At 39.2% G+C, this 15,795-nt stretch overlaps 1 protein-coding gene across 11 annotated transcripts in view; it reads left to right on the top strand.

The window, feature by feature from the left end:
* DROSHA (drosha ribonuclease III) overlaps window positions 1-15,795 on the top strand; it is a 201,905-nt gene that overhangs the window by 117,562 nt on the left and 68,548 nt on the right. For 9 of the 11 annotated variants that reach the window (XM_045038429.1, XM_045038420.1, XM_045038401.1 and 6 more), the window contains 5 exons: window positions 52-193; window positions 1,651-1,733; window positions 1,825-1,928; window positions 3,953-4,045; window positions 4,884-4,930. In XM_045038429.1, coding sequence (XP_044894364.1) covers window positions 52-193; window positions 1,651-1,733; window positions 1,825-1,928; window positions 3,953-4,045; window positions 4,884-4,930 — 469 coding nt within the window. Of the gene's footprint in view, window positions 1-51; window positions 194-1,650; window positions 1,734-1,824; window positions 1,929-3,952; window positions 4,046-4,883; window positions 4,931-8,611; window positions 9,032-15,795 lie in introns of those variants that run through there. The other 2 variants (XM_011286642.3, XM_011286654.3) reach the window with 1 other exon arrangement.

Consider the following 15,795-nt stretch of genomic DNA (forward strand, 5'->3'; position numbering starts at 1 on the left):
GGAGACCACAGTGAGATGGTTTCTAAATGTATCTCACTTTCTTTTGGCCAGTTGTTGCGAAGCTCTTTGGTGAATAACAGAACTCAAGCCAAGGTAGCAGAGGAGCTGGGCATGCAGGAATATGCCATCACCAATGACAAGACCAAGAGACCTGTGGCCCTTAGGACCAAGACCTTGGCAGACCTTTTGGAATGTGAGTCTTAGGAATAGAGCTTTTCTCTTAACCGCAGATTCAGAGTTTAAATCAGATGCACCCACATTTATCTTACTGCTCATTATTATTATGTTCTAACTAAAGAAACCTCTCTTCCATTTTAATTTTTATTTATGTATTTCTCCAAAGTTTATTAGAAGGAGGATAATTTGGAATTAAGATAAGTGAATAATGAATTTATATTCAGTCTTTGTTCAGTGGTATCACCCCCATCCCTGCCCCTGCACCCCTCCATTCTACTGTTCAGCCATCACATTCTTTGTGTGAAACAGTAGCAGAGTGTGGAGATGGGTAATAGTGAATCACAGCTTTTTTTTGCCACCCAGCAGCCTTCATATAGGGGCATAGAAGAAAGAAGGGTAATTTATTCACTAAATACTAAAACTATTATCTGTTATTTTGAATGAGCTCAAAGCTCTACGGACAAATGTTGTCATCTTTGGCAGTTTCTGATATGGTCTGGAAGCATCATAAATAATCCTATTATAGCTAACTAAAGGATTTTACACATCATTTTATTGTTTCTGATACTACTTTAAATAAGTGGACCAATCACTGGGTCTTGGACCTTTTTTTTTTTTTTTAATATTATAGTATTCTTGACAGTTGGAATTATATACAAATATTAAAGTCTACCATGCAAAACCAGCTCATTTACAAAGTGCAAAGGCAGTCTAAGGAACTTAAAAGAACTTTTTCAACTAAAGAAAAGTAACTTAAAAATCAAAATTACAAAAAAAATTGAGTAATCAGTTTTACTGGAATTTTTTTTTTTTTCCTCAATGAAAGCTACTTTTATACCTTCCTTTAAAAACTCACTGTTTCTTTACTTGGTTACAGTACCTTTTAATGAAGTTATCTTTGGGGTCACCATTTATTAATGCAAAGTTTGATATATTGTTGTATTGTCATTAAGCCCAGTATTAAGTTTTTTTCTGGGCAGATTGAGTCTATAAATTATTTTCATTTCTGTTCATGAAAGGTAACATAGACCATTGTAAATGGCTAGTCTTCTCAGGATTGATGTTGAGGATGGCAGGCCCCAAGAATGTGCTCATTCTGATGTCCTATCTGATCTTCAGGTTTTCTTCTGATTTGTTATTAACACAGTTGTGTTCCCAGATACCTGTTTTTCCCTGGCATATAGTAGCATTTTGTGTATCATTTTAACTATTTATTTAGCCTTTAACCAAATGTAATTTGGTCTTTGTACCCTCTGATTTTTGCATTTTAGTCACATCTATACTGTTGCTTCTAATACCAGTGATGAAGGGTGATTCTTGTTTTAAGAAAGAGGATACGATAATTCTAAAAAATAAAGAGTGTCTGGCAGTTGAAAACCTCATTACAACATTTCTTAAAAGTCTGGGTCTCGTGATCTTTCTGGGAAATGGCGATAACATTGTGGTTTTATTTTTTAATGTTCTTCTTCTCAGCATTTATTGCCGCGCTGTACATTGATAAGGATTTGGAATATGTTCATACTTTCATGAATGTTTGCTTCTTTCCACGATTAAAAGTAAGCTCATATAAAATATATATTAGTTCTATGCTTTACGCTCGGTGATTCCAGAGCCCATTACTAAATACTTTCTGGGGACTTGCTGCAGGAGTTTATTTTGAATCAGGACTGGAATGACCCTAAATCCCAGCTTCAGCAGTGCTGTTTGACACTCAGGACAGAAGGAAAGGAGCCAGACATTCCTCTGTACAAGTAAGTACTCGTTCCTGCAGGCGTTGGATGCTCCGGGGTGATCATGACAAGGGTCCGGCACTGGGACTTCTTTACACTGACTCTGGGCCCCACACGGAGTCTCTCTGGGCATCTCCGTGTTTTCGTTCTAAGTAAAGTAAGTAGGTCACCTTTGATTATCGGTGCTTTGTTTGTCTTCTTTCTTGTAACCTCTGCGGGGCCATGCATCTAGATTAGAAGGTTGTGCTTCTTTCTCACGGTATTTGGGTGTCGGTCTGCACTCCGCTTTGAAGACTTGGTGGCCTTTGTCCCTGTTGCCTGACAGCTATGCACTCTGTCAGGCAGTCACTGTGAGAAACAGGCGGCTCTTCACCGCCACTGCGTTATTCACGTTTGGGGTTTTTCTTCTTAGAATGGGTGTCACACACTGCCGTGTAATTTTGAGTATCTTTAGTGACAAATCGTTATCCTTTGAATGGTAGCCAAAAGTCATTCAGAAAGAATGCAGATCACTACACACAAGATACTGGTTTTGATGAAAACAGGAGATTTGACTCTGACGTAGAGTAATTATCTTGAGACTCTCATACATTGATTCAGAAGGTGTTTTCAAAGAAGAATTGCAAAAGGAGAGAATTATCAAAATAGGTGGATTGCCTCCCCAGGTATTATGTGGGTGTATGTTTTGAAGGATGTTTAAAAATCGAATTTCAGTACTGGTTTACCTCCTGTCTGTGGACACACATGGTTGCAAGCACGCACGTTGGTGCGAATGTTCCATATGGAATAAAAACCCCTCTCTGTGGGCTCTCTCAGACTTCAAAAGGAGAAACACCAGAGTGGCAGGGGGAATTTTAATCCTTTCTTATGTCTTTATTTAATAGTCACAACACGTTACAGGCTTTTTCGCTAAAAGAACTGAGGCCAAGAGAAGTTTGAGTCACCCCACAGCGAGCCACTATAAATTGTCCCAAGAAGCTGTCACGGCCAAACAATGTTTCCTTTCCTTGTTGGGAAAAATCCCCAAATGTTTAGAAATAGCACTTTAATATGTACCTAATAAGCATAATGAATATCCAAACCATATTACATGAAAGGCTGAAGCTATTTCCTCATCAAAGTGATAATTAAGGTTCAATAAATAAAATGAAGACGATAAACTCGTAGCCCAGGCCTGATTACTATAATAAGTGCCACCTTGAAGAAGCCATCCGTGTGCTTTCATCCCACAGAGTGTAGAAACACAAAGGAAATGACTGCTCCCTTCTCATAAATCCCCCGGATGCAAGTACATAGTGAGCTTGTTCTTTTTCATCAAGATGATGGGGTTGTTTTACATATTTTTTTCAAGATTACTGTGTTTATTCCATTATCTTTGTTGGCTACTTTCAATTTCCCTTTTCCATAAAGTTATCAGTTTTACTGCGTTAGAAATCTGCACCATGTCATTAAAACCCAGAGTACCTGGCATTTTGTGTTTTGGCAGTTGTGTTGTGTACTTGGCATCATAGCAAACCTCTGAAATGATCTCAGATGTTTCAGAAATTAAATACATCTTCTGATCTTTTAGATAAGATACCAGACATTGGGAAGAATTCATAAAGGATGAAACCATACAGATGTGGCTTGAGGTGTATTGCCCAGATACTTATCATTTTCAGTTGTGATTAGCACTGAAGAACAGTGAACAGACTGAAATAGTTACCTTTTCACTGCTGAAAGTTTGTTAGTTTTATGATACTTGGAGTATACACACTTAGAAATTGTTCAAAATATCTTACACTTTGGTGCTAGCCTTCAGATACTGCTTATAATGCTTTGGGGAAAAAAAAATATGAAAATCCAGTGTAGAATTTTAAAAAATTTCCCACTTTAAAAGCTCTCTCTGTATTTGTTAGGTTAGCAAATAAACTTACCCCTTGAATTTTCTTGTTATTTTTACCTTTCTCTGAGTGGTAAGTACATGTTTTTTCCTAGAGTTATATATTACCAGTAACAATTAAATAACACTTTACCCTAATTAAAGTTCCTTTTTTTCCTTTCAGGACTCTGCAGACAGTAGGACCCTCCCATGCTAGAACCTACACTGTGGCAGTGTACTTCAAGGGAGAAAGAATAGGCTGCGGGAAAGGACCAAGGTACGAGAGAAGATACTTTTAAATTCTTTGAATGAACATCCTGTGTGTCTGCGAAGTCCTTACTTGGTACTTCCAAGCTCTCTGCAGTCTGTCTTTCTAAACTCCGATTATAGAATGTTAAAGGGTAATAACAAAGTGAATCCCAAGGATTAGTGTCCCCACCGAGCTCAGCCCCAAACTTGAGATTGGCCTTGGACAGTGTGAATACCGTTGCATAAGGGACTTTGGCTACCTTGAGAAAGCCACATTACCTGGTGCGCAGGTAAGTTGTGTCCAGTTTTAGTTACCCAACATTGCTGGGTACCCAACATTGTTGCAAGTATTTTATGGGACACATCGTGCATGATAACAGCCATTAGACATTTGATTTCTTATCGTCATTCATTTGAGCTTTGTTGGAAATGCTTACATCTCTCAGGTAAAAAGAGTTATGTATATTATCATCTTTCTTTGAACCACCTAATTTATATCTTAAATTGAGAAGTGATTAGAAGTCTGTCTATACATATATTTTTTTCTCTTTGCTTCTTTAAACTTTATGCTGAGGATGTTTAAACTTAAGTAAGAAATACTTCAGACCTAATATGGAAGGCATTTTATTACAGTATTAAGTATTAAAGATGGGGAACAAATAACTTAAATAGGCTTTGTGCAAATAAATAATGTTCCTGCACGCCCTTGTGTATATTCCTGACTTGTACGATTCAGTATGTGACAGAAGTAATCTGATAAAATTTTATGCAGCGAACGTGAAAATCAGCCTGAACAATTTGTAGCCGTAGCTTGTGTTTCTGAAAAAAATCTTTAAACTGCACCTTACCTTTATTTTATTTAATAGTATTCAGCAAGCGGAAATGGGAGCAGCAATGGATGCACTTGAAAAATGTAAGCCTGTCCCTTTTTCTATAATTGTATGTTCATAATGTATATTTTATAGAGAGAAAATGAGGAAATGTAAAAATGGTAAGTACTGATAAAATGTGATCTTCTTTTCTTCATAATTATTCTCCACATAGAGTGTAGTAGAATATAAGATATGTATAAAATGGGTGAAGAATTTTTTTTTTTTTTTTAAGTATTTCCAAATGCTTTTTGATTTTCATTTTCCTTCTTTGTGTGGAGTTCCACTCTTGACCCAGGGAGCCCGTGTGAACAACCTAGTGTATTTTTTTTCTGCATATTTCTCTATATTTCTAAAATCTTATATAAGTGAAAGTTTTTTCTTTTTAGTTTTTGGCCACTGTTTTAGTAGAATGATACATTTACATACTTTTCTGCACCTTTCTGTTCTTACTCAATAACATATCATGGGCAGCTCTATAGGTGGTAGGGTGTAGCCCCAGTTCTTTCTTTCTTTGTTTCTTTCTTTTCTTTCTCTCTTTCTCTCATGTTTATTTTTGAGAGAGAGAGAGACCAAGCATGAGGGGAGGAGGGAGAGAGAGAGAGAGAGGGACACACAGAATCCCAGGCAGGATCCAGGCTCCGAGCTGTCGGCACAGAGCCTGATGCAGGGCTTGAACTCATGAACCGTGAGATCATGCCCTGAACTGAAGTTGGATGCTTAACTGACTGAGCCATCCAGGCACTCCCCCCAGTTCATTCTTTCTTAATAGCTGTGCAGTATTTCATGCTATAGATTTGCCATATTTTATTCACTTTTTTTAGTTTTGGTGGACACTTTCTGGTTTCTTTTTTGAATCACTGTTGACGATAAATGACTATATATTGGTCCATTTAGTTCTGTGAGATAGATTCCCAAGAGTGGGATGGCTGGGTTGAAGACACTGCAATTACATAATTGGCCATGTAGGAAATTACATAGTCTTTTGTAAATTGAAGGCTTAAATGCAGAGGATTTTCTTCTGAGGTACATATACTTACTGTGCTGCCCAGCAGAACCTGTGAGCTAAACATGACAGTGCAATTCTATTACGCTTCAAGTACTGGTACCTGCTAAGTGTGGGAGAGAGAGCGCAAAGTGGGTGAAGCTAGAAGTAAAGAGGCCCAGGATTCTCAGCTGTGCGGCATTCCGGGAAAGGCAAGAGGGCCAAGAGCCAAGTGGAAATCAGCAGACAGTAGCTTCCTCAGTGTGGGGAGGGAGGAAAAGTCGGGGGCAGTAGCTAGTATTTCCAGGTTCCAGTGTCCATGGAATCTTCACTGAAAGTTTTAAGTTAACTCTGTTGGGAATTTTTTCATTCGTTATATACAAACGTACAATCACATATTGAGATAAAAGTAAGATTCTGTTTTCTACCTATAAGACTGTTAAAGGTTGTCTTTGGAGCTTTTTGTTTGCTTTTAACAATAACACGGTATTAGAGAGATGGTCTGTTATGAGACTGACCTCTACACATGTACTGGTAGAAGTGAATTGTTTAATAGCTGGAAAGCAATTTGACCATCTGTATCTGGTCCTTAAAGAGGATCTTTGATCCGGAGACTTTATTTCTAGGAATCAAACCTAAGGAAACAACTGGAGTTATGAGCTAAAGTTCACATGTCATGATGATAGTGACAACTTGATTTATAATAGTCAGAAAATAAAAAAGTAAATCAAACTGCATGTTTAACAGTAGGGAAATGTTTAAATAAATAATGGTATATCCCAGGGATTGGCAACCTTTTTCTGTAAAGGACCAGATAGTAAATATCTTAAGCTTTGCTGGCCATAAAGTCCTGTCATAATTACTCAACTCTGCCATTGTAGTGGGCAGGAATGAATCATATGCAAATGAGTGGATGTGTCTGTGTTCTAATAAAACCTTATTTACAAAAACAGGTGGTGGCTGTATTTGGCCTATGGGCAGTAGTTGACCCATTCTTGCTTTACCCAAATGTAATATTTTGCAATCATTACAGCAGTATTTTTGAAGAGTAATGGTATAGAGAAATGCTTATACTAGGATACATTTAAAAACAAAAGTGTACCCATAAAAACGTACCTATGGTATTCTCTCCCAAAGTAAGGGTGGGTGGGGAAATGATGAAGTCTTCATGTGTTTATGTAATATATACACATTTACACTGTGTATGTATGTGTGTAGCATAACTTTACTTCTTAGGGAACTTAAGGATATATTCTAAAAGTTTATCAATGGTTACATCTGAGTGGTGGGATCTTTTTAATGCAAATTAAGTTTTAGAATAGAATTTACTGAGGAAGGTAGGACTCATTTTGTAGAAACATGCTTTATAGCTTACTTTTATTTATTTTATCTATCTTTTTTTAAAGTCCTTACAGTGTGTGAAACCTGTGTTTTATATAATACAGAAGGTCAACTTGATATCATTTAGGGAATTGGATTTTAATTTATTTCTAAAATACAGATGTCATTATATACGTCTTTTGTTCAAAATCAGCCAGTGACTTAGATATACATCTGATTCACTGCTTGCCTCTCAGATGTTTTTCCTACCACTGTGTTCCTGTCCCTTCTCCCACCTGGGGCTGAGGATGAAACACTATATAAAAAAGGGGGGGGAAATAATTTAGGAATTTGCTGTCTATTTGTATCCACTTTAATTAAGCTTCAACTTTAACAAAAAATAAACTTGCTCTTCCCCAAACATGCCGTGCTCTCTCTCCCACATCTCTGAATCTTCATATTTTTAAATGTGACATAGGAGCTCTTGTATAGAACCACCCCTTACTCAGTTAGGCAGGACAGCGCCATTTTCCCTCTGTGTTACCAGATATCTTGGGTGGCTCTCATTCATGCACACATCCGTTTGTGATGTTTGTTGTTGAAGCATGTAAGTGTTTGTTGACTGCGTGTATAAAGTGACTTTTTCCTTATTCCATCCTTGATTTCTTATCCCATCTCTACACTTGTTATATACCACAAATGACAGCTGAGTCATAAAATTTTTAAATCTTAACCAAGGTTTACACTGTGTCTGACACTCTTGCACAGCGTCAAATATCAAACCACTTGTAGCTTAAACTATACCACTGAGTGACCTGTTTCCTTTAACTAAATAAAAATGCTCTACCTGTGTTGCTGTTGCTGACATAACTTTGGGTATCTCGTGGTAAACTTTAAAAATAGAATTATCAGAAATAATGACTTAACGCCATTTGTCCACCAAATCTTTTTCTTCTTTTCAGAAACTTTAATTCTTGGTAACTAATGGTGTGATAATACCTTTATTTGTATGAAGCTTTTGGTTTTAACTTTGCAAAAATACACAGGTCCATTTGACTGTATTCTGTAATCTCTCCCTGACAATCACTTCTTACTAGGAGAACTGTGTTAAAACATCTCCTGCCTACCTGGAACCATTCTGAAACCACACACCTGTGTTCTAACATTTCTGTATGTTTTGGTGCCTTTGATACTCAAGTTCATCTCAGATATTGCAATCTAGAATTAGGGGTCCTGGTGCAGACTTCCACTGTGTTTCTGAATGATAAAAGGGTAAGGGAGCCCACCGAGCAGTTGCTTGCCTCTTGCCTTAGAATACGCAGCTCTCCATTTCCCTTGAATGTGTGTGTGGTTAGTTTACATCATTCTTTGCACTAGAGGCTACCCTTTATTGAGTATAAAATGTATCTCCTCGTGTCAGATAACTTTCCCCAGATGGCCCATCAGAAGCGGTTCATTGAACGGAAGTACAGACAAGAGTTAAAAGAAATGAGGTGGGAAAGAGAGCATCAAGAGAAAGAGCCAGATGAGACTGAAGACATAAAGAAATAAAGGCGGGCACGGAAGTGGTGGCGTATTTACTTGCTTAATAACTGTGACTGTTGCCCATTGAGATCTAGCCTAGTTTTCCTACAGACAATGAATGAAGTGTGCCCATTGAAATAAAACACAAAGTCAAAATCGCTCTTGTTGTTTTACTGATCTAATACGCTGTTTTTAGCTGGATGGTCTTTATTACAAAGTATTTGGTTTCTCTTCTGTTTAATGGAAAACCTTACTTTGGTGGATGTGCATATTCCCTTTTATTTTGTTCTTTAAACAATAAAATTTGAAAAGCATATTCTATGTGGAATAGATCATGTTTTTCTATGGCTGTCTGAGATTGTGTCACAAGACTTTGAGCTGACAAGTGAAAAATTCACCTCACTAGATATTTGGGCTACACTCTATTAACGTCTATGCTTTTGGAAATCGCTGGATTATTAACTAGATTTTTCAGCTTTCATCTGGATGTTTATCGTCTTCTCAACTGCAGAAATTGAACTTACCCCTCATTAAGCAGTGAATTCTTTGTAGAAGGGATCCCTTTAATGTTTAACTGGCTAGTGGGAGTGGGGATAGACATATATTCTTTGAGTCATCAGAATAGGGGAGAGATCACGACTCTAAGCCAGATGACACTTTAAATCAGATACTCTAACTCTGGGGTCAGTGGATGCTTTAAGAAGTTTATAGATGGACTTAAAGGAAGTCTCAGAAGCTCCTGAAATTGTATTGGATTTTGTGTCTATCAGGGGGAGTTGGGAGTGGGCGGGGGGCAGGATGAGGACCTTGTGGCTTTCATCAGCTTAAAGCGGTCCCTGCAATAATGGGCTAACGTTACATTAAAAGGCATGACATTTTTTAAAAAATGTTATTTTAAACTGAGTATCACTTGTTTTTTATTAATAAAGGCAAAACCTCTTATTTAAAACAAATGTGTTTTCATTCATTGTTTTGGCAAATACATAGTGAATGACTACTGTGTATCAGGTATTGTTCTAGGCTCTGGGGCTACAGCAGTGAACAAAATAAAACTCCCTGCCCTCAGGGAGCTAATGTACTAGTAAGGAATACACACAATAGACAAGAAAATAAAACATAGGTCACATGGTGTTGTAGATGATGGCCAAAAATAAAGCAGGGAGGTGGGATGGGTGCTGTTTTCAATCAGGTGGTTCATGAGATCCCTAAACGGTTGTCATTTGAGTTAAGATCTGAAGGAGAAGAGTGAGTGAGCTTTTCAGGTATCCGGAGAGTTTCTTACTTACAACTATTTAATGTTACATATGCAAGATTGAAAATTTGGGGAATATGTTACTTTTATTAGCAGGAGAAAGAAACATATGCTATTTTGGAAATTCTGTGGAGAAAGTAGGAAACATAGGCAGAAAAATAAATCACCCATGATTCCATCACCAAGAACTTTTGTATACTGTCAGACCTTCTGTATATAAACACATGTACACATATGCACTCAAGTATGCCTTAACAATTAGATACCATACATATGGTTTCCATAGACTTCCTTTTTCATTAACTAATACATCATGCATATCTCTGTGTTGAATCCACATTTACATTTACATTGATGGCTGCATATTAATGCATATCTTAAGTACCAATTGTAGATACACTAATTTATTGACTAATGAAAGATGTGTAGGTTGTAAGCAATCTGTTGTAAATGTTGCACACACATACGCACACACACACACTCACACACATATTAGAGGAGTGAGAGAAGACCTGTCTAGGGCTTCTTAATTTGTTAATCATAAAATGTAAGATGGTATCTGTAAGAAAAGGGTGTCCTCGTGCTCCCCCTCCACACAGATAGCAAGACTGAACGGGAAGGAATGCTGGATTCATCAGTGGCCTTGAGACTGTTACAAGGGAAGATATTTGAAATTTTTATACAAGTACTTTGACTAGTCTTTATGCGTTAAAATAATGCCAGAGCCACATGCTGCTTGGGACTTTTTTTTTTTTTTTAATTTTTTTTTTCAACGTTTTTTATTTATTTTTGGGACAGAGAGAGACAGAGCATGAACAGGGGAGGGGCAGAGAGAGAGGGAGACACAGAATCGGAAACAGGCTCCAGGCTCCGAACCATCAGCCCAGAGCCTGGCGCGGGGCTCGAACTCATGGACCGCGAGATCGTGACCTGGCTGAAGTCGGACGCTTAACCGACTGCGCCACCCAGGCGCCCCATGCTTGGGACTTTTTAATGGACTTTGACTTTTTCTCTAATATTCTGGCCTTTTTCATTTACTCTCTCCATATTAATAGTTCTTGAAACCTGAAGAAGTCCATTAGAGTACCTAACAGTGAAACACATCAAACACACCATCAGGGCAGTTTAGCTCCAGGGGCTCTGTAGAGCAATAACGAGGCCAGCAGCCACATTCTGTGACTAGGCACGTTGACCAACTCAACATAGCAAGCCACTGTAACCACAGCGTCCACCCTGCCTCCTACCCAAGCCAGTCCAGCCTTCTCACCTTATTCTGATCACGAGAAGTGCCAGTGAGAGTACATTCATATATTATTTCAACTGCATTATTATTTATGGAGGCTGAATATGAAGGTTCCTTCTCACAAGTCACTTGGGTCTAGTTTGGGAAACAGGTAATGGTGTGTCTATAGACAGAGGGTCTCCAACTGAGACTGGAGGGGAAGGAGGGAGAGTAGGCCACACTGGGAAGGTTCGCATTAAGGTTTAATATTTGGGGAGTTAACTGAACCTTAAAGATGAGAGACCGCTTGCAAGGTGGGGGAGGACAGGTCTTTCCAAAGGAGCAACAGGATTGGGTAACAAGAAAATGGGTTAGGATCCCACTGTATACCATGGGAGATGTAATGAAGGCCTGGAACAAGGCATTGGGAATTGGGGGTGCTGGGATAGAAGAGATTTGAAAGATAGGCCGTAGAGCTTTCAGGACGTGGAGTAGAGCAAGGTGTCTATTTTGGCACGGTTGACCTTTGGGGCTAGATAATTCTTCCTTGGGGGCAGGAGGGGCTGTAAGGTATTTAGTTACATTCCTTATGTCTACCCATTATGCCAGTAGCATCCTTTCCCCTGGTTGTGACAACTGAAAGTCTCTGGACATTGCCAAATATCCCCTAGATGCAAAATCACCCCAGGTTGAGAACCACTGAGGTAGGAGAAGTGAAGTGAGGGAACACCAGGCTAAATTTTATACAATCAGGTTACAAACCATTTATGGAAAAGCAGAATTAGAAAGAAAGGTGTTGAGTTTGCTGTTGAACTTGAGGGGCCTGAGGGATGTCTCTGGAGATGTTGAATAAACAGTTGGATACATGGTTTTGCAGCCCAATAAGGATATTTGAGCCGAAGTACAGATTAGAAATGGACTCAAAACCTTCAGTGCCATTTGTACATCTGCAAAGGAGAACACTGGTTTTCCTATGTTAGAGACAGGACACCATTCCAGTGATGTAGCACTTTGAAACTATAGATGTCACACATTCGGTGCATGTATACCAGAGAAGGAACTCTGCTCTCATCTGAGCTATTTCATCTTTAGATGAGATTTTCTTAAACCAATGGGCTGTTTGAGAATTATTTCAATCGTCTTCCTTAAGTTTTGTAATGTTTTGTGACATTTCTCTGCAATGACCTTCTACAAAGTGAAGAAGACCCTTTGTGAATTACGCAGGTTTCACATGAGAGTGTTCTCAACTGGGAGTAACAATGTATTTACTAAAGCCTTGCACACAAGTTCCCTATAGCTATTAGCCCCAGATTCTTCACTGGGCCCTTATTATTTATTCTATCTTATGAGGGATGAAATAAGCATAATTAGACGTTATAATAATTTATTTTGCATAAATATCAGAACATTTAAGAGAACAACCTGTGGAGGAGATAACTGGCCACAAAGGGTTTTTGCTCTGTAGAGTTGTGTTCAGGAAGTACCTGCCCAACATTCCAGCTTCTTTGCATTGAAGTGAGGTTTAGTGGCTAGTTCCCGTGCGTTGAATGTCAATAGCTCCTCTCCAATTTACTGACTAGATTTTGGTATCCAGGGAGGGGGACTTTGAAAGCCACCTTCAGTGAGAATGTGAATGGCTGCATGGAACAGAGCCTTTATCCCTATCCCACCACTTGCCCTCCTTTGATAGGGGGCTCCTACTTGGACTTTATGTAAGTGAAAAACAAATAGCTGTGTGTTAAGCTACTTGAGATTTGGGGGCTTATCTATTATAGCAGCTAGCATCACCTTAACTAACACAACTACTTCTGAGGCAGGCACTGAACAACCCAAATTAAATATTTGCCAGCCCAATCACATAAAAAAGAACATGTTCACCCACCTGTTACTAGATGCTATACTGAACTAGATAATGTTCCTTATTTAATTTTGATATGTTTTATTTATGGGTCAGAAATGCCCAACTCATATTTTAAAATGTTAAAATGTAATGACCATGAAATAGAGTAAATTCATATCTATGACTTAGGGGTTTGGAGAGCATTCATTCTGAGATTTATTAGTGTTTGTAGCATCTACTATGTCCTTGGCATGGAAGATTTAAGCAGAGTCCTTGTCCTCAAGAAGCTCGCTCTTTAGAAAAGGAAACACATACACCCGTGTATGTAAGGTACCATACAGAGGATCCGAGAGAGGGAGAGGCTCATTCCTTCTGGAGGAAGGATGGAATCAGAGGACGTCAAACCTCAGTTTGATCTTGGGAGATGATATCAGCCCCCATGTCTGTTGACTCTCTTCCCCCTGACAAAAAAGCCTTTTTTCAGGTCAAATATATTGTTTTCTTTTTCAACTACAGTATCATCATGACACCTAACAAAATCATCAAGAACTCCTTAATAATTCCTAGTAATCAGTCCATATTCAAACGTACAGCTGGGTTTGTCCAAGCAATTATTTGAGCAGGATCCATACATTGCCTTTGGTTTTTATGTCTCTTAAGTCACTTTTAATCTAGAACACCCTGCCAGTCCTCTTTCTCTTCATAACTAGTTGAAGAAACCTAGTCAGCTGTTACATAGAATCTCCCACCTTCTGGATGTGATAACCAGCTTTCTTGTGGTTTTGCTTGCTTTTTCCCTTTCTCCTCCGTATTAGATCTAAAGGCTTGATTTTAAATTTAGGTTCAAAATTTGTGGCAAATGTAATTTTAGCCCTCCCTTCCCAATAATAATTATTTTAATAGTGCCAGTTCTCAAATTCTTTTGGGTAATAGATGGCTGTGGTGGTTCATTTTATGTCTCAGTTTGGCTAGGCGAGAGGTATTTTTTAAGCAGCTAAGTTTGTGGACATTGGTTATAGAGCAATAGAAAACAAATATATTCTCTTTATCTAAAGGGTAATCTCTTCATGTTACTATCCTGTTTAAAATATTTCATGGGTTCCTCATTGCCTATAAGATAAAGACCAGATTCCTTACCAGGGAATTAAATTTCCTAACAACTGGACATTAGCGCCTCTGCTACCTCCTCCCTCTCACCCACCGCCGCCCCCCCTCCCTGCCCCCCAGCTCCATCCTGACTGAACAGGTTGCAGATGTTCGAACACATTTTACGTTTTCCTCCGGGATTTTGTGCTGCTGGAATAGGCCACCTCCTTGCTAATTACAGCTTACTCATTTTTTGGGCACCAACTCAGGAACTGTGTCCTGTAAGCCTTTCCTTGAACCTTAAATTTAAGTGTACATCCTCGGGCTCTTTCCTAATCTCCTTTGTCACGCCATCTTGTTACTATGTCTTGACTCGCCGATCTTGCCCCCCTTGGACCACAAGCTCCTGGCAGGCAGGACCATCAGAAATTACCTATGAACCGTGGGCTCTCCCTCCAGCTTGTTCCAAGCACCCTCCTGCAGGAACTCTGAGGCTGAGGCAACAAGAATGACACATAGGAGACGGCATATCTACCCTCTTGGGACCTCCTACACTTGGACTTGGTCAGGAGCTGGAGGCCAGAACAGGACAACACAAGCCCACGGGGATCACGGGGATCCTGCAGGAAGCAGAGGAACCAGCTCGACCCCTCTTGTCTTCCCGGAGCTGATGTTCTCACCGCTCTCCAAGGCGGGCAGCTCACATAATGTGGACAAGACAAAGATTAGCTCCAGGAGCTTTGTTCTAGATCATGAGATAGAGCCACAGAAGCCCGAGGTGTGGTCATCAGTGATGGTGGCTTGGGACAGGCTTTAGTCACCTGACCTTATAATCTACAGCAGCAACTCCCTCTCCAATATTCTTTGCTGTGGTCTAATGATCTTACTCCATCTCATATCATTGCACTATGTAAACATCGCTCCGGTAGGCACCTCCAGCTAGATTGCGGCTTCTATTTGGGAATTTGGGAGCGGCTATAAGCAAACGAGGGCAGAACCCCTACTTTTCCCTCAACTACATTCCCCCCAACTACATTCTACCTCTCTGTCTTGCACCCTCAGAGGCCCCAGAGATGTCCCTTTGAAGAGACCCCTGTCAGGTCTCTGCCAGTAACCCGGTGGTGAGTGAACACAGCTGTCCCATCACTCAAATAGCTGCTTCTCCAAATGTTCTCCCATTTGTCCTGAAATACTTGTCTGGTTAAGGAGGAAGCTTTAAATGGAGTTTAAAAAACAAAACAAAACAAAATCAAACAAACAAAAAATCCACAGCTAGCTAATCATTTGTATGCTGAATATTAGCCCATCACAATAGAAAACTCCCAGATAAAACAACTCATAATGAAAATGCAGCAAGACCCTTAACTGTAGCGATTCTAATGCTCACCTCTATTATTATAATAATAGGGGTCTCAAATGGAGCTGTTGAGAACAGTGACTGCCCCTGACTAGAATTCAACCAGAAAGATCAAGAGAGAGCCCTAATTGCCTTTCTTCTCAGATCAAACAATTGACTTAATTCTCCAGGCCTACACACGGAAATGTGTTTGAGGAGATTCAAATAGGTTACTGTAGAGGATTAAGGTTTTCTCTGCAGATTATACTTTTATGCCCTGTAGTTCATTGCTTGAAGTGTTAAGTAGTTTTGTCAAAATAAGCAGGGCTGGAAGGATTTTTAAA

This window comes from Felis catus, chromosome A1, assembly GCF_018350175.1.
Source record: "Felis catus isolate Fca126 chromosome A1, F.catus_Fca126_mat1.0, whole genome shotgun sequence".
NCBI lineage: Eukaryota > Metazoa > Chordata > Mammalia > Carnivora > Felidae > Felis > Felis catus.